The 26,155-nt window shown below is 50.7% G+C and overlaps 1 protein-coding gene across 6 annotated transcripts in view; it reads right to left on the reverse strand.

The window, feature by feature from the left end:
- Positions 1-290: 290 nt before the first annotated feature.
- EVC2 (EvC ciliary complex subunit 2) overlaps positions 291-26,155 on the reverse strand; it is a 136,240-nt gene continuing 110,375 nt past the window's right edge. For 4 of the 6 annotated variants that reach the window (XM_058723118.1, XM_058723119.1, XM_058723117.1 and 1 more), the window contains 6 exons: positions 20,247-20,474; positions 10,137-10,351; positions 8,611-8,698; positions 5,958-6,154; positions 3,211-3,312; positions 291-1,058 (listed from right to left, as the gene is read on the reverse strand). In XM_058723118.1, coding sequence (XP_058579101.1) covers positions 788-1,058; positions 3,211-3,312; positions 5,958-6,154; positions 8,611-8,698; positions 10,137-10,351; positions 20,247-20,474 — 1,101 coding nt within the window. In that variant the 3' untranslated portion in view covers positions 291-787. The remainder of the gene's footprint in view (positions 1,059-3,210; positions 3,313-5,957; positions 6,155-8,610; positions 8,699-10,136; positions 10,352-20,246; positions 20,475-26,155) is intronic. The other 2 variants (XM_058723120.1, XM_058723121.1) reach the window with 2 other exon arrangements.

The raw sequence follows: 26,155 nt of genomic DNA on the forward strand, positions 1-26,155 counted from the left end.
GCGAGTGTGGGGCAAGGGTGAGGATTTGGGGCCATAAAGCATAGGAACCCCCATCCTGCTACTTACTGACTTTGTGAGCCTGCACACATCACCTCACCTTCTTCAGCCTTTGGATTTCCTCATTTGCAAAAGCTGGAAATAACTGATTCGAGTTGGAGATCGTCTACCCCACGGCTGGCATGTTTTCCGGCCGCTGGCACGATAGAGGGCAAATCTCTGCTGTTCACGACGTCCAGCCAAGACCCAAGAGGTAATTAAAATAAAGGGTTCCTACACAGAGCAAAACCAAGTTCCACCGAGAAGAGCGTTGTGTAATTTATTTTTGAGAAGAGTTCTGTGTAATGTATTTTCGAATGTTCCCTTGATAAAAACAGAATATGTAACAAATACAAAATGCAAGAACAGAGAGCCCCCTTGGACACACAGCCCATAAGCAGCCAGGCGGTGCCAGGGTACAACCTGGGGGCTGGGGTCTCCTCCACACCCTCAGAGGGGTAGCGTCACAGTGCTCAAGGCTGGTCCTGTGTCTCGTCACGTCCCTTGTGCTGCTAAGGACAGAGAACCTTCTGGAAATTCGGGAGACCAGCTTGAACTGAGTCCTTGAAAGTCGTGGATGTTGGGGGTGTTGGTGTCTTATGCATGTGCAATTTCTATCTATGAGTCGCATGCTACAAATGTGTGTGGATGTGGGCATGTACACACACACACACACACACACACACACACACACACACGTGTGCAGGAGAAAAAAAAATCTGTCTTCAGACTCCAGAGAGCTCCCTTTGGATTAGTCCAGGCCCAAGGCCCAAGTGGCTTTTTTGGCATTCAGAAAGTTCTTCTTCTTTCTCCTGGGAGGAAAATGTAGCGAGATCTCTGGCTCCTTTGGATTTCTGAATATGAAGAGCTTCTCGCCTGTGTTCAACAAATCGATGGCTTCTGCCCCTACGATGGGCACAGCGGCCACTTCTCCGACGGACTCCAGGGACAGGTGTGGCCAGCTTCCTTTTCCAGGCAATGCCGCCCTCTCTCTGAGAGGGGGACATGGCTTCCGCAATATGCTAGAGAAAGAACAGATGATCAGATGTGTTGTTTTTGGCAAGTGGCCCTCCTGAGTGTCCTGATGGAGCTCTCCCCGCCTTGGATCCTTAGGTCCTCAATCAGATGTCATTTAATTAATTAAGTAATTTGAAAAGTTTTATTTATGTATTTGAGAGAGAGACACATACACACACATGCACAAGTGGGGTAGGGAGGGGCAGAGAGAGAGAGGGAGAGACACAATCCCAAGCAGGCTCCATGCTGCCAGTGCAGGGCCCGATGCACGAACCGTGAGATCGTGACCTGAGCCAAAATCAAATCAAGGGTCGGCAGCTTAACCGACTGAGCCACCCAGGCACCCCCAATCAGGGGTCATTTAAAAAAATTTTTTTAATGTTTATTTTTGAAAGAGATAGAGAGAGCAGGGGAGGGGCAGAGGGAGAGGGAGACACATAATCCGAAGCAGCTCCAGGCTCTGAACTGTCAGCACAGGGCCTGACACGGGGCTCAAACCATGAGATCATGACCTGAGCCGAAGTCAGGCGCTTAACCGACTGAGTGCCCCCGGATCAGGTATCATTTCAATGGAAGACTTTCTCCCTGTGATCACGAGACTGCCCCTGAAATTAGCCGAAGCCCGCAGCAAGTGGCATGGCTTGCAGACGACTCTTCCTGACTCACGACTGAACTTTGCAGGAGTTTTGTGAGCCCGCTGTTATCATGTCACTAGCTTGACATCAGCCCTGGTCAGAGTAGGGATAGCACGGAAACTGGTAAATGGCACAAGGCAGAACCCCACCCTGGCTCTCTCCCCACCAGTCAATTATTCAACATTTACCGGGACATCATGGCCCGTGAGACTCATACCAAACGCAAGCTGATGAGATCGGACTGCGAAGCAAGAGTCAGCAGTCAGGCAGACTGTGTCTGAAACAGGAGTTACACTTTTGGGGGGAATGTCCCATAACAGGATTGCTGGAATCCTGTCCATGAGCAGTCCAGCCCCTAGATCCCTGGATACTCTTGACAACGGCCAGAACTACCACCTAAAGGCCACAGGGTTCTCTCCGTGCCCACACAGGGCATGACGAGGCCATATCCCTGGGGGTCACCTCCTGGAAGTCACTGACAGGCTTGCCGGCCCTTCTGGGACAGATGTGACAGATGAGGCTCCCTTGCCTCCTGCCTTTGCAGCTGGTATGAATCTGAGCAAGGATTCCACCCAGCTCTGTGTGATCCAGTCTCTCCTCCTCCTGCCATGGCTCCCCAGTGCCTCCGGGCAGGGCAAAGGCTGGCGGAACGAGCCGGGGGAGGGCGGGGAAGTATTCCCCCGATCTGTACTCACCCCACTTACATCAATGCAGCCTGGGAGTGCTTTCACTTCCCGTCCTTATCTGGAGGAACTGATTTGCTCCTTCGTGGGGCACTTGATGTTTACACAGCTTGCATTTGATTTTCTTGGCTTGAGCTCAAAACCCTGATCTAAGTTCTATGGGACTAAATTCTGACATCCAGACTATTAACAGTGGCTCCAGGATTTTTATCATGGACAGTTCTTGACGCTTGGCGTCGGCCCCTTTACCTCAGTCAAGAAATTACGGAAGGGACAGGCCTCAGGGTACACACTTCCCTTGGACATCGACCGTTTCCAGAGCACATACTGGGTATCGTCACTTTCTACCCTGTTATGAATCCACCTGACCTCACTCTTTCTCTAAAGCTTTTCTAGGAAGAAACACGGGATGTACTTGTTCAATTGGTGGGAGCGACCTAAAACCATCCTGCCCCCAACTTTCTTCTGACATCCAGGTGTGCGGAAACCACAGCTAAAAGAGAAAGGTGCTTGATGCTATCGAAAAATCACCAGCCTGGAAGCCTAGGGGTTAGCCAGATGGTCCCAAATCCCACGGCCACTGAGTCACTAGTTAAAATAACTACCGTCGTTAAAGCGCTAATAAGTGGTAAGAGAACATTCTCTGACAGCTAGAGGCTTATCTTCAGCTCCTTAACTAAGCCCATCGAGTAAAAATTGTAGTCTTTAGGGAAGGAATGTGGGTAGCTTGGAGTCACCCTCCCCCGGGTTACTCGGGGGCCCCTGGCCTCCCGTCCTGCTCACAGGCGCAGCCGGGCGGACCCGCTGCCCAGCCCACCGGAGCAGGTGCCCAGTGTTACCTCTCCTTCCTCTCGCGGGCCCAGAGCATCTTTTCCAATCCTCCGCTTATCAGTTCTCCCCGTAGTCTGCTTTCCAGGGCTTGCCACCAGCCCTGGTGCTTCCTGAAGGCAAGAAAGGAATGTCTTACGTCATCTGGAAAAATAGGCTCCTCCAGTGACCCACGATCCCCAAAAGCGCGATGGCACGCCATCCCTCAACGTGACCTTGAGCGGACAGGAAGAACTCATTTTCACGGCTCTGTCTGTCTCTCAAGGCACGCTGATCGAGCACCTTCTCTGGGCAAGACACAATCTCTGTCCCCAGGAGGTTCCCGGTCCGGGGGTCAGAGCCGGGCAACGGGCGACATCAGTCAGGCAGGAGAAGGCTGCCGAGAGGTGGAGACACTTGAGCGGAGTCTGGCGTCCCCACAGAGGGAGCACACGGAGCGTTCGTGGAGGTATGCGTTCTCTGTGCCGACGTATGGACTGCCCATCCCTGGAGGGCACACTCCATGCGGAACGACTCTGTCTTCCTCACTCTCCCACAGCTACTAATGCTACAACAGCGGGCATGCTACTAATGCTCAGTAGTGTTTTACGAATATATTAAGAGAGCCGCAATGGCCCGGTGGAAGCTTGGAAGGAGGGCTGCCCAGGGAGCGCTAGTGCCCAGCAGAGGACTGTGATTCTCTGCTGTAGAAAGGACATTGCAGGGTCACACAGGAGAGGGACAGGAGGGAGATGTTGGAGGGCCCTGGGCTCAGGTCAGTTCACTAAAGAACACTGTGGAGCTGAGAGTCCTCTCCGTGCTCCGCTCTGGCCAGGCTCCTACTCTGCTTCTGCTGGTGCACACTGCCTGGCTGGGGGTGGAGACAGACCCTCTCCCATGGTGTCAGCCTCGCTCTCCCGGGAGCGAACTCCTGGGCAGAGAAAATGGTCCTCTGAGGGCAGCACCCCAGAGAGCAGGTCTTTCGTACTCTCCTGGTCCTGCCCATCCCGGGACCTGGGGATTCGGCTCTACCTGGATTCTGACAGGTTCCCCCGCCACATGCCTTCTTGCTGAGATCAGTCCATCAGATTTGGTTGCTTGAAACCCAAGCCCCTGAGCTTGTGACCGAGCACTAGGTGCTTGGGACTCCCTTGACCTCAGAGACAGTGACAAGTGGCCTAGAGCTCCAGAACTGAGTCCAGTTGGCCACGAGGCCAGACAAAGAAATGGCAAGCTCTTGCCCCACACGCATGGTGACGGCCGCTCTGGGTTCTCTTGCCTTGTCTATCAGCAATCGCTGTTCACCAGCCTCCCAAACTGAACTGGCTGAAGGTGCAGCCCAGTAGGGTGGCCACATTCAGGTTCAGGGTCACCTCCAACACCTGCCATCTGCATGTCCCTCCCTCTCTGTGCACTGAGAGAAACCACCCTGCGCAGTGCAGCTCTCTGACCACGCCCACACACAGCCCTGACCAGGCCCCCACCCATCCCTGGCCACACCCACACGAGCCATGACCACACCCACACTCAGCACCGCCTTCACCCACTCAGCCCTGATCACACCCACTCAGGCCTGACCACGCCCACACCTAGCCCCTAACTGTTGGGCCCCGCTGCCCTGAGGGACCCCTCTGGCCCCCCCCCCCGTGGACTCACACCCCTACCCCACAGCTCCTGTCCCCACAGTCCCACCCTGCCTCTCACCCAGCCCTACTCTTCGCCCTTGGCGGTGCTTCCTCCTTTTTTTGGTTGAGATGGAGAAAAAGACACTGCCCCCTTCTTCAGGAAAATAATGTACACACACGTGGGTGAGCACTTCGGCGGACTCGGGGGTCCTGGCGGAGGAGGCTGGCTTCACCGCCCGGCGTCCAACACTCTTTCCGGGTGCGGCCGTGGCTTTTCTTGCTACCTCGTCCCCCTCAAACTCTGTTCTCGGCGGCACCGCCGGCTGCTCCCCACACCCCCTCGCTGCACAGCCCTGCTTCCTGCCTTGCCTTCTAAAGAGCCCGTGATGCCCAGATTCACACCTGGCACCTGCTCCTGAAGGGAAGCGTCTATGCAGCGTTGTCCATAATTGAGCAAAACAGGAGTCCAAACCAAACCTCCTACGAAGGTGTTTCAAGAACTGTGGAAAGTATGAATTTTAAACCAATAAACAGCAGAGATCATAGTCTAAGTGATCACGATTGTACAGAAGGACATCTGCACGCGGCCAAGAGAGAAGGCAGTAGGCGCCCCTGACTGTGCCATTCGGCTGCGAAGGGGGAGGTAGGTGCCACATACTGGGGTTGCTGCACACTCAGACGTACTCCGACATGTTTCTACACACTCGCGCACGCACACCCGTGCACACACCAAACGCACTCCTAAAACCCTGCAAGGAAACTGCAAGAAAATGCTAATGGCCCTTTTCTCCAGGTATTAGAACCATGGGTATTTCTTTTCCTTCTTTTTCCTTTGATGCATTTTTTTTTTTTACACTTTAGTGTGTGTGTGTGTGTGTGTGTGTGTGTGTGTGGCATTTACGGCTGGGGAAACACCTTAAGATTCTACTTGGAAAATAAATTGGCAATGAAAATAAAAGTCTGGACGAAATACTTAGGCCTACCATGGCTTCAAAAGGATTCACGGCCCCTGGTCCGGGTGTCCTTTGCTCCGTGAGCGATGAAGTGCGGACCGGGAAGGTGTGTGTGTGTCCCGGGCCTGCTTCCTCCCTCCATTTGTTGCCTTCGTGGCATCTCACCCCGTTTTCCAAAAGCAGCCTGGATACCGCACTCACCCCTTCCTGCCCAGGTCGGCCTGCTCCCCACCACCATCATTCTCCGCCGAGTGGTCCGGATGCTTCTGGCTGCCCGAGTCCAGCGCGGCCAGCAGCTCGGCCGGCGAGGCTGTGGGCAGAGCCACGCTCAGGAGCCGGCGCAGCGTGCCCCCCGGCACCATCACCAGCCTGGACAGGTACGACGCCAGTCTCAGCTCCTAGAAGGGTTAACAGGAAGCTTGCACCTCACCGCGCCGACCTTGACGAACAACACGTCCTAACGGGTGACGGTCTTAGGATTTTTGTCCCAGGGAGATAAATATTTTAGCAGCTCAGTCTTGAAAATACATTCCCAAATTCACAGAGCTGTCAAGAAGAATCTATTTGGTCATCAGGACACGTCCAAAACCTCCATCTATCCTCCCAGATGCTCTCAACTCCTGCTCCGCGGGCACGGCTCTGGCGCCTGCAGTGGGGCCAAGTGGGAATGGTCCCCAATTATGCCATGGCCCACCGCTGGATGGATGCTGCGTGAGAAGAGCCAATCTCCATAAGTCACATCCTGTCGTGCATCTTTCTTTCCAGAACTGACAAAATGCAGAGATGGAGAAGCGCTCAGTGGTCGCTGGGGGTTGGGGACGGGCGGGGGGCGGGGGGAGTGGGAGGGACAAAGGCACGTCTTTTTCCCGAGAGAATAGTTCTGTGTCTTGATTGTGGTGCCGGCTACATGGATCTACACGGGATAAAATGACACAGAACTGGACAAACACTTTGTAATTGATGTCAGTCTCCTGGTTTGATATTATATGAGTTTTGTAAGATGCAGCCGTGGGGGGAAACCAGTGAAACGTGGCGGGGGGGTGGGTACTGGAGCTCTCTATACTATCTTGGCAATTTCCTACCAATCTAAAATTGTTTCATATCTTCTTCCTAAAGCTTATCTATTTATTCTGAGAGAGAGAGAGAGAGAGAGAAGCCAAGAGAGAGGGAGAGAGAGAATCCCAGGCAGGCTCTGTGCCGTGAGCACAGAGCCCGACTTGGGGCTCGATCTCATGAACCGCGAGATCATTATCGGAGCCAAACTCAAAAGGCAGATGCTTAGCCAACTGAGCCACCCAAGCGCCCCTAAAATTGTGTCGAAACAAAAGGTTAAAAGAGACAGAGTATGGGTTCTGCATTCTGGCAAACCCGAGCTGGCTTCCAGCCCCACTGCACAGACAGGACTATGTGTGTCCTGGAGCAGTGCCTTTATTTCCCTCTGTCCTCAGCTTCCTTATTTGTAAAGTGGGTGACAGGAACCCTTATGGCAGAGGATTCTGTGAGCACAAAAAGGGCCAGAGCGTGTAGAACCGTCCCATACTGGGGAGACGCAGACAGCAGCTCCAAACAACACTGCAGTCTGGGGGACGAAAGTCTGAGGTCACTTCCACTGGGCTACAGTCAGGATGTCAACAGGGCCCCTGCTCAGGCTCTAGGGGGGCCACACGTCTTCCTGCCTCTTCCAGGTTCTAGCTGCCACCCGCCCGCCTTGGCTCACAGCCTTTCCGACATCTTCAAAGTGTGTCCCTCCAACCTCTGCTTCTGTCACTGTCACCCAGCCCTCTCTTCTCACCGTGACTGCTCCTGCCTCCCTCTTACCAGGACCCTTTCCCTGCTTCCTGCATGGATTTCTGTTGTGTATTAGAGAGTGAGCCAGCAGGGGAGGGGCCGAGAGAGAGGGAGACACTGAATCCGAACCAGGCTCCAGGCTCTGAGCTGTCAGCACGGCGGGGCTCGAGCTCACGAGCCGTGAGATCTAACCTGAGGTGAAGTCGGACGCTTAACCGGCTGAGCCACCCAGGCGCCCCTCGTACACCTTTCATTTATACGCCTTGATTTATTTTCCAGCTCCTGAGAGCAATGGACTCGATCTTTTGTGTTGACTGCCGAAATCCCAGTGTCCAGGATAGTCCCTGGTGCTTATTAGGCACACAGTGAATATTTATTCAGGAACAAAGCCTCTTCAGAGGATGTCAGGGTCTTTGAAGTTAAGTGGACTCTAAGTCATGCCTTATGTGATGAAGAAAAAAATCCACTTTGTCTACAAATGGCAGTGGTCACGCTGGAGCCGCGAGGGGGTAAGGAGTTCGGTGAGGAATGCAGGTAGGGTCCCCGCCCCTCCCACAGCACAAGGAAGCCTCCCGCCTCGCTGGGTTGGAGCCCTTCGTGTCTCAGGCGGCATCCCCTTCCGATTTTATTCGCGAAGCAACGAGGCCGCGTCTTGCTTTAAAGGGAATGTGAAGGAGCATGAAATGGGAAGGCTAGAGCATTTAAAGAGAGTAAAACCTGATTTCATGGCCAGCTCTGCTCCCGGTGGCACCTGCTCTGTGCAGGTCACACTTGTGCCAGACCGAGAAGAGGAGAACAGAATGTCTGGGAGCCCTTTCAGTCTCGGAAAAGCAGCTGACCAGGGAGGTCTCGAGTACTGTCACCGCTGCTGCCACTGTGCCCGATGGGACGTCCTCGGCCTGCTGGCCCTGGGCCAGGCGCCTGTCATAAATCCATCCAGCAGTTCCCTGGGCTCCACTGTCACCCCCGCCACGCGTGCTACAGGTGAGGACATGAGCACTCGGAGGAACAGGTGACATGATGTGCTGACAAGGGCCGGCCCAGAGCATGGCTAACGGGGGCTCACCTGGCTGTACAGGGTCGTGAAGGTGTCAAACTCCATATTCTCCAGCAAATCTTCGAGCACGACGCTGTGGTCTCGCTCCTCCCTCCAGCTAGAGTGCAGACAAAATCTACGTGAGTCCACTTTAGTTAAAATGTGACCCTCGGAGAAGATCATCTAGTTATTTAAATAACGATCTCAAGGGGGGGCCTGTGTGGCTCAGTCGGCTGAGCGTCCGACTTCGGTTCAGGTGATGATCTCGCAGTTCATGGGTTCGAGCCCCACATCGGGCTCTGTGCTGACAGCTCGGAGCCTGGAGCCTGCTTTGGATTCTGTGTCTCCCTCTCTCTCTGCCCCTCCCCCGCTTGCATTCTCTCTCTCTCTCTCTCTCTCTCTCTCTCCCCCCCCCTCAAAAGTAAATAAACATTTAAAAAATCATGAATCTATATTTTAAAATATCTATTAAAATAGATGGTCACAAGAGGCTAAACCTCTTCTTGCCTAGAACACTTTGCAAATAACATATTATGGAGGCCCACCAGGACAGAGGGCTCCTCAAGGGGAGAAGTTTTGTGGGAGACTTTTCTGTGGCTCTGCTGGGCCATCTGTGGTCCTACTTGGACAAGTCTTAAGATTAGCTGTCACGCTCGAGAAAGACCAAGATCTGGGGTCCTAGCCCACCACGTTCCCTGTGTGGACATGGACCCAGAACCGTGTTGCTAGCCTGGTCCTGGCACTGGCCACAGACGCTGGTGCCACCTTTTCACGTGAGGGTCCCTCTCAGGCTTTCTGACTTCCACACAAGAACTGCACTTTGCTGTTGTGTTTATAGGCAAGCAAAATCGGATAAATTAAACTAACCCAGAATCTCGCCACCCGGGGGTCACGTCCGTTACAATTTGGTCTGTTTCCTTCTAATTAATTTCTGCGTGTGCGTTTTCATAAAGGGAATCACACTGTGTCTATAGTTTGCACCCTGTCTTTTCCACATCAACATTCTACTCATGGTGGAAAATGATGAAGCTGTTAAAAAGTTACGTTTCCCAAGAGTTCTTGGCAAAGGCCAGTGGTCTGTTAGGGAAGAAGAATGCAAAGTGCAGCCCTAACAAAGACCGGGGTTCTGTCTGTTCCAAAGCAGGATGCAAACGGTTACGTTTACCGTGAGACCGGAGTCAGGCCTGCATTCGCTGCATTGAGTCAGTGTTTGGATAAGGCGCTATGGTTACCAACGAGGCTGCCACTGGGGGAGGCTGCGGGGAAGGGCACACGGCGATTCCCCCACACTATTTCTGCCCCTTCTTGTGAGTCTATAATTATTTAAAAGTAAAAAGTTCAAAACATATGTTCAGTAAAAACTTCAATGAAACCAAGTATAAGAAGATGTCAGGGACCAAGTGAGCTAAGTTAGCAGCAGGTGTCTGAGCGCTGGAGGATGCCTGAGACGGGAGCATGACAGCCCGGGGACCGCGTCCGGCGGAGCTGGGGGGCCGGGTGCCAACCAGGCTTACAGGGGACCGACGCCACATGGCGCCACAGGGCGCTGGGCTCACCTCTGCTGCTGGTGTTCCAGTAACTTCCGGCCCTTGCCCAGGGCTTGCTGCAGGACAGCGGAGACCTGCCGATCGGAATCCGCGTCCTCGGGCTCGTTCAGAAGCCCGGGCCCGTCGCTGGCCCACTGTTGCCGACTGGCCAGCGCCCGCTGCAGCTGCGCGGCCTCCTGGTTCGCCAGCCTGCCCTCCAGCTTCCTCCCCAGCTCCTGGAGCTCCTGTGTGCGCACAGAGGGGTGGCGGTGAGCACAAGATAAGTGGGCCGGGGGTTACATCCGACCTCCCGGACTCGCGTGACCTGGCACGAACCGACTGCGACGGGACCCCTCACGCCTCCTGGCCCTTGTGCACGCGGCTCCTGACGCCTGTGGGGCCCTCCTCTGCTTGCCTGGCCAATTCTGGGTCTCCTTTCAAGCCCTGGCTCAGGAGCACTTCTTCAGTGAAGGGCTCCTGAGGTCCCTTGGAAGATACAGACTCCCCCTCTCCTAAGGCGCCCACTCACCTCCCCTGTACGACGTGCCCGTCACAGACCGAGTGTCTGGGGCCTCTCACAATTCATGTGTTGAAGCCTTAATCCCCATGGGATGGTGTTTGGGAGTGGGGCTTTGGGGAGGCATTTGGGTTTAGACGTCGTCAAAGGTAGGGCCCCATGATGGGATTAGTGTCCTAAGAAGTGGGAGGGAGACACCGGAGCCCCTAATCTCTGCCACGTGAGGAGTCACTGAGTCTGCCGGCCAGGAAGAAAGCTCCAAGCAGCAGGTGACCGCTGGCACCTTTATCTTGGACTTCCAGCCTCCAGAACCGTGAGAAAAGTGTCTGTTGCCTCAGCCCCCAGACTATGGTGTGTTGTTATCGGGACCAAGATGCTGCCCCGTGTCTGCAGCTGCCTGAAGTCCCTGCACCTTTCTGTACAGTGTGAACCCCAGAGGGCAGGGCGACGTCCCCACCTCCCTGACTGCAGCGCTCAGCACCGTGCCTGGCGGCTGGCACCTGCCACTGACATACGTGGGGCATCAGCACACATCCGTCCGCCCGGGGGCGAGGCCTGCACGGGGGCACAGCACCCCAACAGGACCCACAGCGTGCTGGGCGCCGTGCTAAGTGCTTCCAGAGATTGGTCTCACTGAGTCCTGTAAGGGCCCTATAGAATGCACAGTCTTCTTGGCTTTTATAATTGTTTAATTTACGTCCAAGTTAGCATATCGTGCAACAATGATTTTAGGAGTAGATTCCTTAATGCCCCTTACCCATTTAGCCCAGCCCCCCAGCCACAACCCCTCCAGCAACGCTCAGTTTGTTTTCCATGTTTATGAGTCTCTTCTGTTTTGTCCCCCTCCCTGTTTTTATATTATTTTTGTCTCCCTTCCCTTATGTTCATCTGTTTTGTCTCTTAAAGTCCTCATATGAGTGAAGTTATATGATTTTTGTCTTTCTCTGGCTAATTTCACTGAACATAATACCCTCTTGTTCCATCCACGTAGTTGAAAATGGCAAGATTCCATTCTTTTTGATTGCCGAGTAATACTCTGTTGTATATATATTCCACATTTTCTTTATCCATTCATCCATCGATGGACATTTGGGCTCTTTCCATACTTTGGCTCTTGTCGATAGCGCTGCTATAAACATGGGGGTGCATGTGCCCCTTCGAAACAGCACACCTGTATCCTTTGGATAAATACCTAGTAATGTAATTGCTGGGTCATAGGGTAGTTGTATTTTTAGTTTTTTGAGGAACCTCCATACTGTTTTCCAGAGTGGCTACACCACCTTGCATTCCCACCAGCAGTGCAAGAGAGATCCTCCCTCTCCGCATCCTCGCCGACATCTGTTGTTGCCTGAGTTGTTCATGTTAGCTGTTCTGACAGGTGCGAGGTGGTATCTCAGTGTGGTTTTGATCTGTACTTCCCTGATGATGAGTGATGTGGAGCATTTTTTCCTGTGTCAGTTGGCCATCTGGATGTCTTCCTTGGAGAAGTGTCTATTCGTGTCTTTTGCCCATTTCTTCACTGGACTATTTGTTTTTTGGGTGTTAAGTTTTGTAAGTTCTTTATAGATTTTGGATACTAAGCCTTTATCTTAATGCCATTTGCAAATATATTCACCCATTCTGTTGGTTGCCTTTTAGTTTTGCTGATTGTTTCCTTCGCTGTGCAGAAGCTTTTTATCTTGATGAGGTCCCAGTAGTTCATTTGTGCTTTTGTTTCCCTTGCCTCTGGAGACGTGTCAAGTAAGAAGTTGCTGCAGCCGAGGTCAAAGAGGCTTTTGCCTGCTGTCTCCTCAAGGATTTTGATGGCTTCCCGTCTTACATTGAGGTCTTTCATCCATGTTGAGTTTATTTTTGTGTCTGGTGTAAGAAAGCGGTCCAGGTTCGTTCTTCTGCCTGTCGCTGTCCAGTTTTCCCAGCACCACTTGCTGAAGAGACTGTCTTTATTCCATTGGATATTCTTTCCTGCTTTGTCAAAGATTGGTTGGCCATACGTTTGTGGGTCCATTTCTGAGTTCTCTATTCTGTTCCATTGATAGGGGGTCTGTTTTTCTGCCATAAGTAATGCATAGTCTTATTTTCCCCATTATGGACAAGGAAGTTAAGGCAGACGAGTTAAAGCAAGCTTCTGTTTCATGCAGTAATTAAGTGGCAGAGACAGAATTTGAGGCCAGGCCAGGGGAATCCAGGGTTTGTGTCCTTAATCATTGGCTAATCTGCCTCTCATTGGCCGAACAGAAGAAATCTGCATTCTTAGGCCACCAGAGTCGGATAATCTGGGAACAAGAGACTGTCTACAGCTCAGTGGGTAAGGGGCACAGGGGACACTGGAAGGTCCCACGACTCGTAGAAGGCAGGCACCTTGAATCCGTTACTCGGCAGATAGGCCAGTGTTCTAAGTGGGGTTGGAGGGTAAGGCTGGGCTTTAGTCCTAAGGGGCCTCGGATGGGCTCCATGAGACAATGGTGGTCCATCATCTTCCTAAAGTAAGTGTCAAAGAGTCTGCCTTCCTAATGAGGAGCCAAAGTTTGCATCTAATTTTCAAAAGGTTCTCAAAGCACCCCACCCCCTCCACTTCCAGCTCAGGAATACTCAAGAACTAAGAGAGAAGAAGAAAGGGCCAGAGAGGTAAACCAAAGGCGAAGTGTGGTGAGCACTTGGGTTTTGCCCACCAGGGCCATGGAAGACTTTGGACACTTCCGAGGAGGGTCCTCTAACGCGCGCAGGTTTCTAACTATGGCCATCCATCTCGTTGCAGCATCCCATATGGAAAGAGAAACCAGCCCAGAGCTTCCAACAGCGTTAATGAGTATCCGACAGTCTGTTGTGTCAGCACATCTGGAGCCTGGTCCCGGACCAGACTCTCACTGAGACGCCGGCCCCGGCCACCACATGGGGAAGGAAGGCTCGAACCCGCCCCTGCCTGTCTCTCCACGGCATGAGTAGAGCACAGAGAGTGCCACACGTGTTTTCCAAGACCGGGTGAGCCCTGGCTGGCCACAGAACGTGAATGGACTGTGTCCTAAAGGTTGTAACTGCTATTGTCCAGTTCTCCCAGAGGCCGCTCCGTCCCCCCAAATGCCTTCCGCCACCCGTCCGCCCACCTGCCACTTTGCCCAAATGGAATCCAAGGCTCGGTTCTGGGGCGGTCTTCCCTCATGCCTGCTCTCCTTACTGAAGTTGAATTGCTGAGGGCAGGGAGCACAGGGCCTGGCTGGTAGAAGGAACAACAGTCAGCATCAGCATAACTGTCTTCATTATTCATAATAGTAATAATGGCAGCAGCACGTACCCGACGCGTACACGGCCAGACGCGATTCGGTACAAGGTAGGAGGGTGCTATCACGCCATTAGAGATAAGGTGGCGGATGCACAGAGAGTATAGGAAAATCTCTCTGAAGGCACAGAGCTGCCTGGGTGCCACACTAAGGGGTGATGTCACGTTGTTCTGACTCTGGGCCGTACCCCTCAGCTCGGTTTCTCTGGGACCCACTCCCGAGGTATCTGCTGAAGGAATGGGGAGATGGATAGACAACGAGATGATAGACAGACTGACAGACACGTCCAGGCCTTTCGTTGGGCACCGGAGATCAGGAGTGCATGAGACACGGCCCCCAGACTCTGGGAACTCGCAGTCCAGTGTGGGAGACAGCTGTGCGGTTATAGGGACAGGAAACAGACATCATCTGCTATCGCCGAGACTCAGGAGGGAGGACGTGGGAGCGCAAAGCTGAAAGAGACCAACTCTGCCCAAGGGAATCACGGGTGGCTTCACAGAGGAGGCAACATGTGGCTTGTCTCAGAAGATGGATAGGAGCTTGCAAAGGGGTGAAGAAGCCAGACAGAGGTGATTCAGAGGAACGGAGGCCTGAATGTCTCTCAAGTGTGCAGAAGCAACAGAAAGTCCAGAGGTTTGAAACGCGGGGTCCGTCCCCAAGTGGTGGAAATGAGGCATTTATTTATTTATTTATTTATTTAATAAATGTTTACTTACTTATTTTGAGAGAGAAAGAGAGAGAGAGCACGAGCAGTGGAAGGGCAGAGAGAGGCAGAGTGAGAGAGAATCCCAAGCAGGCTCCACACTGTCAGCATAGAGCCCGATTCGGAGCTCGATCCCACAACCCTGGGACCATGACCTGAGCTGAAAACCAGGAGTCAGAGGCTCAACAGACTGAGCCACCCAGGCACCCTGAGGTGAGGTTTTTAAATACAAAGCTGGGGTGGGGCTGTCAATGATCGGTTTTATGTTTCAGAGATTCCTTGGCTGCAGGGTGGAGGGGACCAGAGTAGGGAGAGGGAGGGGGGTGGAAACTGATGTGCGTACAGGAGCCGGGCCTTGCGGGAGAAGGGGTAAGCCCTACTTGCCAGCTGCTGGAGCTCGGTGAAATGATGTAACCTTCCTGAGCCTCTAGAATGGGTAGAATGTGTATAAGAGCATCATGGGGTTGGGACAGCTGGGTGGCTCAGTCGGTTGAGCGTCCGACTTTGGCTCAGGTCTGCTGTCAGCACAGAGCCCGACGCGGGGCTCGAACCCACGAACCTTGAGATCATGACCTGAGCCGAAGTCCGATGCTTAACCGACTGAGCCACCCAGGTGCCCCAGGAAACATTTTTAAACAATGCATCATGGGATTGACAGAAGGTTCAAACACTTAACAGGATGCTTTGGACTTAACGAGAGCTCGATTAATGTGAGCGACTTACCAGTAGTGTTATTTTTCTTTTTCATGCCTAGATTCATGCCAGCAGTGAAGCTGGGCGGCAGACGTCAGAAGCGAGGGAAAGAAAACAGTTCAGGCAGAATCCGCAGACTGGGTGATTGACAGCAAGAGGGCAGTAAGCCAGAACATGAACAGAGGAAGACACCGGCTTCAGACTTGGAAGAAGGGAAACACAGCAATCTAAGCTACGGTGTGAACTCGGTGGGTACAGTCAGTCCGGGGTCCCATGATCTGTGCCGAGGAAGTCCGTCCTATGCAGACTTGCCCGTTCCGCCGCTTGCCTCCGTGATTCAATTATGCCTCGTGTGCGTTCCCATTTCACAAGATAAGTCTAAATCTTCCATCGAAGGAGGTGCACCTGATACACGATACACTTTTCTTAGGACTCATTTCTTTCACAGCATTTCATGCCATGCTTTTTTTTTAAGTCCCCTGAGGGTTTAACAGCTTAGAAGCCCATTCACCAGGGAAAGCGGTTTTGACAGAATGATCCACTGTGGAATGAAAGTCTAATATCTGGAGCCAAACAACAGGTTTGTCTTCCCTCCAGACGCAAATCGAGAAAATGCTGGCATCACATCCATTGCCTTACCACCAACTCCATAATTACATCATCTGACTCAGGACCCGTGGTTCCAACTCTTGCAAACACATTCAAGAATAAGGAAGCTTTGGTGCTACCCCCAAAGGCTGTGAGATAAACAGAAAATGTAAGCGTCACATCCAACCCAATGACTACAGAAATCAGGGTGGTCTCAAATAAAAAGAGCCACCGAGCATCTCAGGGCTGAGTTGACGGGCTGCCCAGGGCACCCAGAAGGAGCAGACACAATGTGAACCGAACACCAGAGGCTCTTCATATCTACTCTGCCCCTAATCGAGAGACGACCTTGACCTGCCCCTCCTCCGAAGGCTTCGCATCCTTCACCTATAATTCAGGGCCATGCCCATCACCCCTCGGCCATACTTGCCGTGGATTTTGGGTAAATACCCTGTGCAGATTCCCTCCTGTCACTAATTTGCCAAGAAGTTTTTGTCTGTTACACTGAGACGATCGTGCGAGTTTTTTCTTTTCTCCTTTAATCTGCTAATCTGGCAAACTTTGTAAATGGAGATTTTAAGGTTAAACCGACCTTCTATTCCTGGGAAAAACTGAACCTGGCCATGCTGTACTCATTATTTCATGGCTGGCTGGCCTATGTTAATTTTTGTTTACAAACTGTATGTACATCCAAGTTTGCAAGTAAGGGTGAAGGGTTCATTGTTCTCATACTACCCACGTCTGGTTTCAGTGTAAAGGTTGTCTGAGCTTCACAAAATGAGGAATAGTCCCTATTTTTCTAACACCAGGAATATTGTGTAGATGAGGTGGAAAAGTTTGTTGGAGCTCACCTATAAAACTATCGGGGTAGGTGTATTTTTGAGTGTCTTAGAAGACCTATTAATTACTGAATCAATTTCTTTCATGGCAATAGGATTATAAATAGACTTCTACTTGAGTCAATTTTGATGATTTACATTTTTCTAGAAATTCTTCCATTTTATTTCAGTTTGCAAGTCTATCTACATGAAATCGTTGGTAGAGTTTTGTTTTTAAAAACTCTACTTCATCTATAGTTATGTTGCTTTTCATTATTTACTTGTCCCAGGGGTGCCTGGGTGGCTCAGGTGGTTGAGCATCCCGACTTCAGCTCAGGTCATGATCCTGTGGTTTGTGAGTTCGGCCCCACGTCGGGCTCTGTGCCGACAGCTCGGAGCCTGGAGCCTGCTTCGGATTCTGTGTCTCCCTCTCTCTGCTCCTCCCCACTTACACTGTTTCTCTCTCTCTCTCTCTCTCTCTCTCTCTCAAAAATAAATAAACATTTAAAAATAAATTAAATAAATACATACATACATACAATATTATTTACTCATCCCTTATCTCTTTTTTAAATGGTCACTTGTGTCAGAGCTTTGTATATTGTATTAGACTTTTTTTTCCCCAGAAAATTCACCTCTTCTCTTTATTGATCTTTTCTATCATAGTTTTGTTTGGTTGGATTTTGGCAGTTTTTAAGATTTTATTTATGCAACCTTCCTTCCTTCTTTCTACAGATTAATTTGTCACTGTTACCCGCTAGCTTTTTATATGATTGTAACTGTGAGCTTTTCTTCTCTAATTTAAGTTTAGAGCATTCGTTTCTCTTAGAGCTGAAAAGCTGCGTTAGCCAAATCCCACAAATTTTGATCTGTTTTATTTACATTATTACATTATTTTTCTGTTCTACAGTTTTAGAAGTTTCCATTATGATTTCTTTGACCAATGACTTATTCAGAGGTAAGTTTTAAAACTTCCAGAGTATGGGCTTGGAGTAATGACCTTTTCTTAAGTGGATTTAAACCTAATTGGTCTTTTCTTTCAAAAAGGTGGTCAAAATGATATTATATAGTCGTTTCCTTAACTGTTCCAACGTGTGCTGCAGAAGAAGATGTGTTTGTTAATTGCCAGCTGTAAGATTCTGTAGGTACACATTAAATACAGACTGATGAATGGGCTATTCAGTTCATTGGTATCTTTCCCCGTGTCTCGTCTGATCGCCCACAGAAAGAGGGGGGTGTGCAGAAACCCCTCACTATCATGAACGACTCATCAACGGTCTATCAAGTTTTCTTTTCATTATCTTGGGTCTTCTATCACATATACGCAACTGGAGACTTGCTTTGCTCTCCAGGTGAATGAAACTTTAAAATCATTTTGGTAGCACCTTTAATTTTTAAGACAATGTCATAAATCGTGATTTTATAGTCTAGGCTGCTAATCCGAGCATCCGACGTCTTTAGGGATTTTAATCTGTTGGGTTTTGTTTCTCCGACACATACATCATCTCGTCTTGCTTACGTGTTAGGGGACTCCGAAATTCAATTGAGAATACTTATGTGGCTGAAATTTATCTGTGAAAATCCCGAGTTGCCCAGATTGAGGCTATTTTTCTCTAGAGAAGATGTGCCGTGGCTTTGGCCATGCACCAGAGGCGTCATTCAACCTACAACCATTTTATTTTAGTCTATTTTTTTATATGAAATTTATTGTCAAATTGGTTTCCATGCAGCCAGGGCTCCTCCCAACAGGTGCCCTCCTCCATGCCCAGCACCCGCTTTCCCCTCCCTCCCACCCCCCCCAACCCTCAGTTTGTTCTGTTTTTAAGAGTCTCTTATGGTTTGCCTCCCTAACTTTTTTTTCCCCCTTACCCTCCCCCATGGTCTTCTGTTAAGTTTCTCAGGATCCACATAAGAGTGAAACCATATGGTATCTGTCTTTCTCTGTTTGGCTTATTTCACTTAGCATCATACTCTCCAGTTCCATCCACGTTGCTACAAAAGGCCGTATTTCATTCTTTCTCATTGCCATGTAGTATTCCATTGTATATATAAACCACTTTAATTTAATGTATCAGCTTAGAGATTTCCTAACTGGAGGGCTAAAGTATTTTTGGATTCCTTCCTCACAGCAGCAAGAGCCTTTGACTACAAATTCACGGGGAGACTCCCCTCCACCCCACCCCACCCCCACCCCCAGAGCAGGGCTGGGGAAGGGAGGGAAGGACAGGTTTCCCTGGTAACACCTTTGACAGCAGGTGACTTTCTCTTCCCACCCCCTCACTGGGTGTCCTACCTCCTCGAACACCCCCAGCCTCATCTCCTGTCTCCCCCAAATGAACCCCAAATCCCTGGGTTGTAGGTTTCAGTCTTTTTCCCTGGATCTGAGCCTCTGGATTTGCCTTCCCCAGGATATCCTTGGCCTTTGGGAATTTTCCACATTCTCTTGTGAACTCACAAAGCACTAAGAAGTATGCTCATTTTTATTTATTTAGCATCCAGATGTTTTGTGCTGGAATGCCAACGTTTCCACATCTTTCTATCCCTAACAGAAATAAACGTCATAATTGTGGTCACAGTGCAGGACGCATGATGTTTATGGGAAAAGTAGTTCTGGACTCTTCAGAATCTAATGTTATTTATGACTTTTAGCCCCCACCGGCAAGATCAAGGTGGACAGTCCATGAACGTGACCTAGAGAGTTTAAGTCAGAAACAGACTGCCTTCCGCTCCTGGCATTTCTTCATTAGCCGCGTGGACTTCACAAAGAACTTGATATGCCACCTGCCGGGATCTCAATTTCTCTACCCGAGAACTGAACAGCAGTACCTACTTCACAGCACAGTGCTATAACTAAGCGATATAATGTGTGACAGGGAGCATAAAGGTCCAGCAGTAAGACCGCAACTTACACTCAATCGCGCTTAACAGGTCATTTTTAGATGCATGCTTACGAACTCTTAACGCTCAAATGAGAGTATGCCCATTCACAGCTTGTTAGCGCTTTTGCTCGCATATGCTCAATAAGCCTGAATTCCTTTTCGTCTCTATAGGTAGGATAATAACATACGAAATTCTAAAACACTCTCCTCAAGGACCTAAGGTTAGTCCTCAGTTACTTCCATGGCTTTTGTTTTATGAATACACCTCTCGCACCTTGAAAAAAATGCGGCGTGCGGGAATAACCGTACAAATGTGATCATAAACGTAAACAACAGTGCAGTATTTCATTGCATCTAGGGCGCCGTTAATTGAAAGCCACACTGTTATTTTTCACAGCTCTGTGATGGAGCTCCCGATGCTGCTGTGGATGTGGGAGACGCATCCCGGTGTCAGAGGTGTTAAAAATGTTGTAATTCAAAAGGTTACTTCTCAGGGGCAAGGCAATCGAGCGGCCTCGGGGTTGTAAGTTCCCTCACTTAGTCCTCACTGCGACCCTGAAGCATACACAGGGCAGGCGACCACCCACTTGCCGGCGGGGGGGTGGGAGGGGAGCCAGAGGAGCCCATCCCGATCGTCCCCTCTTCCTTCCCGAGCCCCCACGCTCACCGGGCTGTGCGACCCCAGGATCTGCTCGCAGGCCAGCTTCGTCAGGGTCTCCGACTCGCTCAGCTCCTCCAAGAGCAGGTCCTGGACGCTCAGGAGGGCGGTGTAAGCCCACAGGGTCTTGGCTATCCTGGCGGCCTTCTGGAACTGCAGGGAGGCAAGGGACTCTGCGAATCGTGCCTCCTGGGCCTCCAGATGCTGCACGCGTTCCCGGAGCAGCTCCCCGCGGACCTGGGGACGGCAGGCCACAAGCCACACAGGTGAGTGGCGGGGGGTGTGGAGAGAGGACTTCCAGACAGCACCCCGCTAGGCTGAGCTCAAGCACCCATTCACTGGGGGTGGGGGTGGGGGTGGGGGGGCTCGGGAAGGGCCTCCACGACTTGCAAAGAAGCAAGCACTGGGAGGTGCAGCGTGCAATTTAGGACCACGGGGTGTCTCTGCTTGCAAACACTCGCCTCGCTGGGGCTTCTGGAGTCTGGCTGTTCCCTCCACATTTATCACTCTGGAAGGTGCAGGGAATTACGTGGCTACCCAGAGTGAAATCCCATCCAGAGGATGAAAGTTTAAACTTCGGAACAGGCTCTGAGCCCCTTCCCACGCCGCTCCCAGCAGAGGTACGCCTGCAAAGTCTCATCTATTCCTCTGCTCCCCCCACCGCACCCCTGGGACTCCACCCTTCCCGGGTGCCTGGGGGCTCCCCGCGGGACTGAAATGCCCGGCATCCTCGTCTTCCTGAAGATCCTCTATTTGTCCTTCCGTCCCCGGTTCCAACCACTGTGTTAGAAGTGCCCTCACCGAGCACATGCTTGTCACTCTCGTCTCTGCCTTTCCTCCTCCTGCTGGCCCTCACCGCACCGTTGACCCAGCGGGGACCCGAGCCCCTCAGGGGGAGGGCCCAGCACCTGAGGGGCTCCAGAAACCCCAGACAAGGGAATGCATCCACTCCTCTGGGTCCCACAACCAAGCAGTTCATTCTGACATCAGTGTGTCTTCTCTATGTCCCCACTGCCTCTTCTCCTTTCTCCAGAAAAGATGCCACGTGAACAAGGCGGCCTGATGCTTCTCACACGTGGCCCCCCGAGCCCCTGATGGCAGCTCCCTTTAATGTGTACCCCCTCCCCTCACAGGGACGCCACAAGCCAAAAAGCGGCCTGCTTGAACACGTGTCTTGGTGAAGTCTTTCCTTTAATCTTTAAACGTGTGTGGAATTTCGGGGCGCCTGGGGTGGCTCAGTCGGTTAAGCGTCCGACTCTTGGTTTTGGCGCAGGTCATGATCTCACGGTTAATAAGTTTGAGCCCCGCGTCGGGCCCTGCGCAGACAGCACAGAGCCTGCTTGGGAACCTCTCTCTCCCCCTCTGTCTCTGCTCCTCCCCCACTTGCCCACACACACACACTCTCAAAATAAATACATAAACCTTAAAAAGTTACTTAAAAAAAAAAAAAGCACGTGTGGAATTCCATTTGCAAAACCAAAGGTAAACGTAACCCAGATACGGACGGGGTATCACACAGCCTTAAAAGGAAAGGAAATTCTGACACAGGCTACGATTTGGAGGACGGCGTGCTCCGTGACATAGGCCAGTTACAAAAGACAGACACTGTAGGATTCCTAGAGCAGTCAAGTCCATAGACACAGAAAGCAGATGATGTGTGCCACGGGCTGGGGGCAGCAGACACGGGGAGTTGGTGTTTCGTGGGGACAGAGGTTCAGTTTGGGAAGACGGATGGCGGGGATGCTTTGCACAACAGGGTGAACGTACTGCATGGCACTGGCCTGTATGAGCAGAAGCGGTTAAGACAGTAAGTCTCACGTCATCTATATTTTACCACAATAAGAAATATTGAAACACTTTGTGGAATTCTGTTTTCTGCCATGTCACCGATTTTTTAAAAATTTTTCACGCTTATTTTATTTTTGAGAGAAAGAGACAGAGTGCAAGTGGGGGAGGGGCAGAGAGAGAGGGAGACACAGAATCCGAAGCAGGCTCCAGGCTTCGAGCTGTCAGCACAGAGCCCGACGCGGGGCTCGAACCCACGGACGGCGAGATCATGACCTGAGCCGAAGTCGGTCGCTTAACCGATTGAGCCACCCGGGTGCCCCTTCATGTAACCTATTTTTAATATTCATCTGTTTATGTTCAGAGAGGGCTCGGGTGGCTGACACAGGGACGAATACTTATGTGATGTGGGGGCTGGCGGAGGATGCCGACCCCGGATCTCCTGTGGCTGCACAGCCCCATCATGTCCATCCACGTGTCCCTCGGAAGCAGACAAGGCCCAGTTTGAAAAGCGCAGATTTCACCTCTACAACCTGACCTTCGGGAAGAAGTCTGATGGGGGTGGAGAGGGAAGAAGTCCCCCAAAGGAACAAACAGACAGCTTGCCGGCTGGGGAAGAAACTTCTGTCTGGGGGGCCCTACAAACGCTTCTTGGAGAGGCAGGGCCTCTGACCAGCCTCAGAGAACGGAGAGGAGCCACCAACGGAAGGCAGGGTCTGCAAAGATACACAGTATAGGCACCTGCATATCTGGTTCACGGCAACGCCCACAGACATCGGGGGCCAGAGGCAAGAAGACACAGAAGTATGGCAGACAGACAGAGCTGGTCTGGAAGACAGACGTTCATTTCCCTGCTCGAACGGGAACAAGAAGCCTCGTTCTCAAGAGGGTGCTACTAGACCCCCACCTTGCCCTAATGTGGACAACCAGGTGACAGTCACCTGCCCACTGATGGGTTCCCATGGTGACTTCGGATCACACCTGGACCTCCTGGGTTGGCTGGCAGTCACACTCAGCCTGAGGCATCCACACAGTTCATGCGGTGCCCCCACGTCCCTCCAAGACTGGGCAAAGCCTCGGGAGAGTGGGACCCAAGAGCCGTGTCTGACGGCTTCTTCATGGGGACGCGGGGTCTCTAACGTGCTTTAAGGATCTTCCCAGTCTTCCTGCAAATGCCTTTCTCCCACAGCTACTTTCTTCCTGCAAGTCTGCAGACAGAAAATCCATTTGTGTTTTCATTCATCAATCCAAAAACTGACTAATGAGCACCAAGTAGGTATCATATAAAGGAATGTGTGATGCACTTAGGAGAGGGGGCGGGGGTAGAGAAGAGGTGAAGATGAGTGAGACAAGAATCTGACCCTGAAAAAGCTCCCAACTGAGGACCCAAGTAGGCACAGGGGTGAAGGGGGGCCAAGGGCTCCAGAGCCAGAGGCCCGAGTACGGTTTCCAGCTCTGTCACTTACTGTCACTCACTAGCTCGTGACCTTGGGCAAATTCACTCAGCTGCGTATGACTCTATGTCCTCATCTGTAAAATGGGAATAATAATACCTCCCCACGCATGGGTTTTTTTAAAAAAAAGCTTTATTGAGGTATAATTGCCATATGATAGGCTGCACATATTTATTTTTTTATTTTTATTTTTTTATTATATGAAATTTATTGTCAAATTAAGTTTCCATACAACACCCAGTGCTCATCCCAAAAGATGCCCTCTTCAATGCCCATCACCTCCCCTCCCCTCCCTCCCACCCCCCATCAACCCTCAGTTTGTTCTCAGCTTTTAAGAGTCTCTTATGCTTTGGCTCTCTCCCACTCTAACCTCTTCTTCTTCTTTTTTTCCTCCCCCTCCCCCATGGGTTTCTGTTAAGTTTCTCAGGATCCACATAAGAGTGAAACCATATGGTATCTGTCTTTCTCTGTATGGCTTATTTCACTTGGCATCACACTCTCCAGTTCCATCCACGTTGCTACAAAGGGCCATATTTCATTCTTTCTCATTGCCACGTAGTATTCCATTGTGTATATAAACCACAGTTTCTTTACCCATTTGTCAGTTGATGGACATTTAGGCTCTTTCCACAATTTGGCTATTGTTGAGGGTGCTGCTATAAACATTGGGGTACAAGTGCCCCTATGCATCAGTACTCCTGTATCCCTTGGATAAATTCCTAGCAGTGCTATTGCTGGGTCATAGGGTGGGTCTATCTTTAATTTTCTGAGGAACCTCCACACTGCTTTCCAGAGCGGCTGCACCAATTTGCATTCCCACCAACAGTGCAAGAGGGTTCCCGTTTCTCCACGGCCTCTCCAGCATCTATAGTCTCCTGATTGGTTCATTTTGGCCACTCTGACTGGTGTGAGGTGATATCTGAGTGTGGTTTTGATTTGTATTTCCCTGATGAGGAGCGATGTTGAGCATCTTTTCATGTGCCTGTTGGCCATCCGGATGTCTTTTTTAGAGAAGTGTCTATTCATGTTTTCTGCCCATTTCTTCACTGGGTTATTTGTTTTTCGGGTGTAGAGTTTGATGAGCTCTTTATAGATTTTGGATACTAGCCCTTTGTCCGATATGTCATTTGCAAATATCTTTTCCCATTCCGTTAGTTGCCTTTTAGTTTTGTTGATTGTTCCCTTTGCTGTGCAGAAGCTTTTTATCTTCATGAGGTCCCAATAGTTCATTTTTGCTTTTAATTCCCTTGCCTTTGGGGATGAGGCTACACATATTTAAAGGCCACAGTCTGATTAAACGGTGACATATTTACACACCCCGAGGAAGTGGGAAGGGCTATGGCAAACCTACGGAGAGTTCCTCGAGAGGAAAAACACGAGTTACAGGCAGGTGACCCAGAAAGGGAGGAGCGGTGCCCTTCTCCCACACCTGCCATGAGCTCAGATTTCCTGTCACCGTGACCTCCGAACGGCCTCCTTCGGCCCCATCCTTGGACGGGTGGTGGCCCAAATATCCTGAAACCCGTGTCTCCTGCAGAAGGGCAGGGCAGGGTGAGGCGGCCATGAGGGTATCTTGAGGTTTTTTTACACAAATTCAAAACTAAAACGTGGGGGCAGCGTAAAGCTTTTCGTGTGTGCTGCACGAACCACGTGGACAGCGGAATTAAGACAAGAAAGATTCTCCCAAATCCTTTTTTTCTCTTTGGAAAGTTTACTTTGTTAATTCCAGCACCATAAGCATGTGCCTGCAGGGAGGGATTCCATCCTTGTCTAAAAAAGGCTCTGGGAAAGGATACGGGTTTGCATTTCTGTGACAAGTTTCATTAAATATTCAGGCTACCTAAAGTAATAAAAATTCATTTTCAAAATAATATGCTGCTAAGTACTCTCATTTTAAATGGGAAGTTTAAACTGCCTCCTTATGTGTGTCTCTGACTCAGTGCATTTCAAAAAAGTAGTTTTTTCTAGGGGCTGTGATGTCTTTAAATGCAAAATAAAATAACCAACCCCCCCTCAACCTTTGTCAGGGGTGTCTGGGTGGCTCTGATTTTGCTTGGGTCATGATCTCACGGTCCGTGAGTTCGAGCCCTGCGTCGGGCTCTGTGCTGATGGCTCAGAGCCTGGAGCCTGTTTCAGATTCTGTGTCTCCTTCTCTCTCTGCCCCTCCCCTGCTCGTGCTCTGTCTGTCTCTGTCTTAAAAATAAATAAACATTAAAAAAAAAAATAGTACCCAAAGTAGAGAAATGAAGAAACAGCAAGATAAGCATGTTATTTGGAAATACGGAGGTAAATGCCAAAAGATCAAACTAAAAAATTAGAGGTCATTACCTCTGGGGACTTGAAAACGTATGTGTGTGTGGCTCCAAACCTTGTAGAATTATTTGATTCTAAAAGAATGCATGCCTACATTTTATAAAAATGAAAAGTAAAGTTTTAGCTTTTTAAAAAATATTTATTTATTTTTGAGAGAGAGAGACAGAGCACAAGCAGGGGAGGGGTAGAGAGAGACACACACACAGAGTCCAAAGCAGGCTCCAGGCTCCGAGCTGTCAGCACAGAGCCTGATGCGGGGCTTGAACCCACGAACCATGAGATCATGAACTGAGCTGAATTCAGACGCTCAACCGACTGAGCCACCCAGGTGTCCCCAAAGTAAAAATTTTTAAATGGACAATGTAG

Source organism: Neofelis nebulosa, chromosome 3 (assembly GCF_028018385.1).
Source record: "Neofelis nebulosa isolate mNeoNeb1 chromosome 3, mNeoNeb1.pri, whole genome shotgun sequence".
Taxonomy (NCBI): domain Eukaryota; kingdom Metazoa; phylum Chordata; class Mammalia; order Carnivora; family Felidae; genus Neofelis; species Neofelis nebulosa.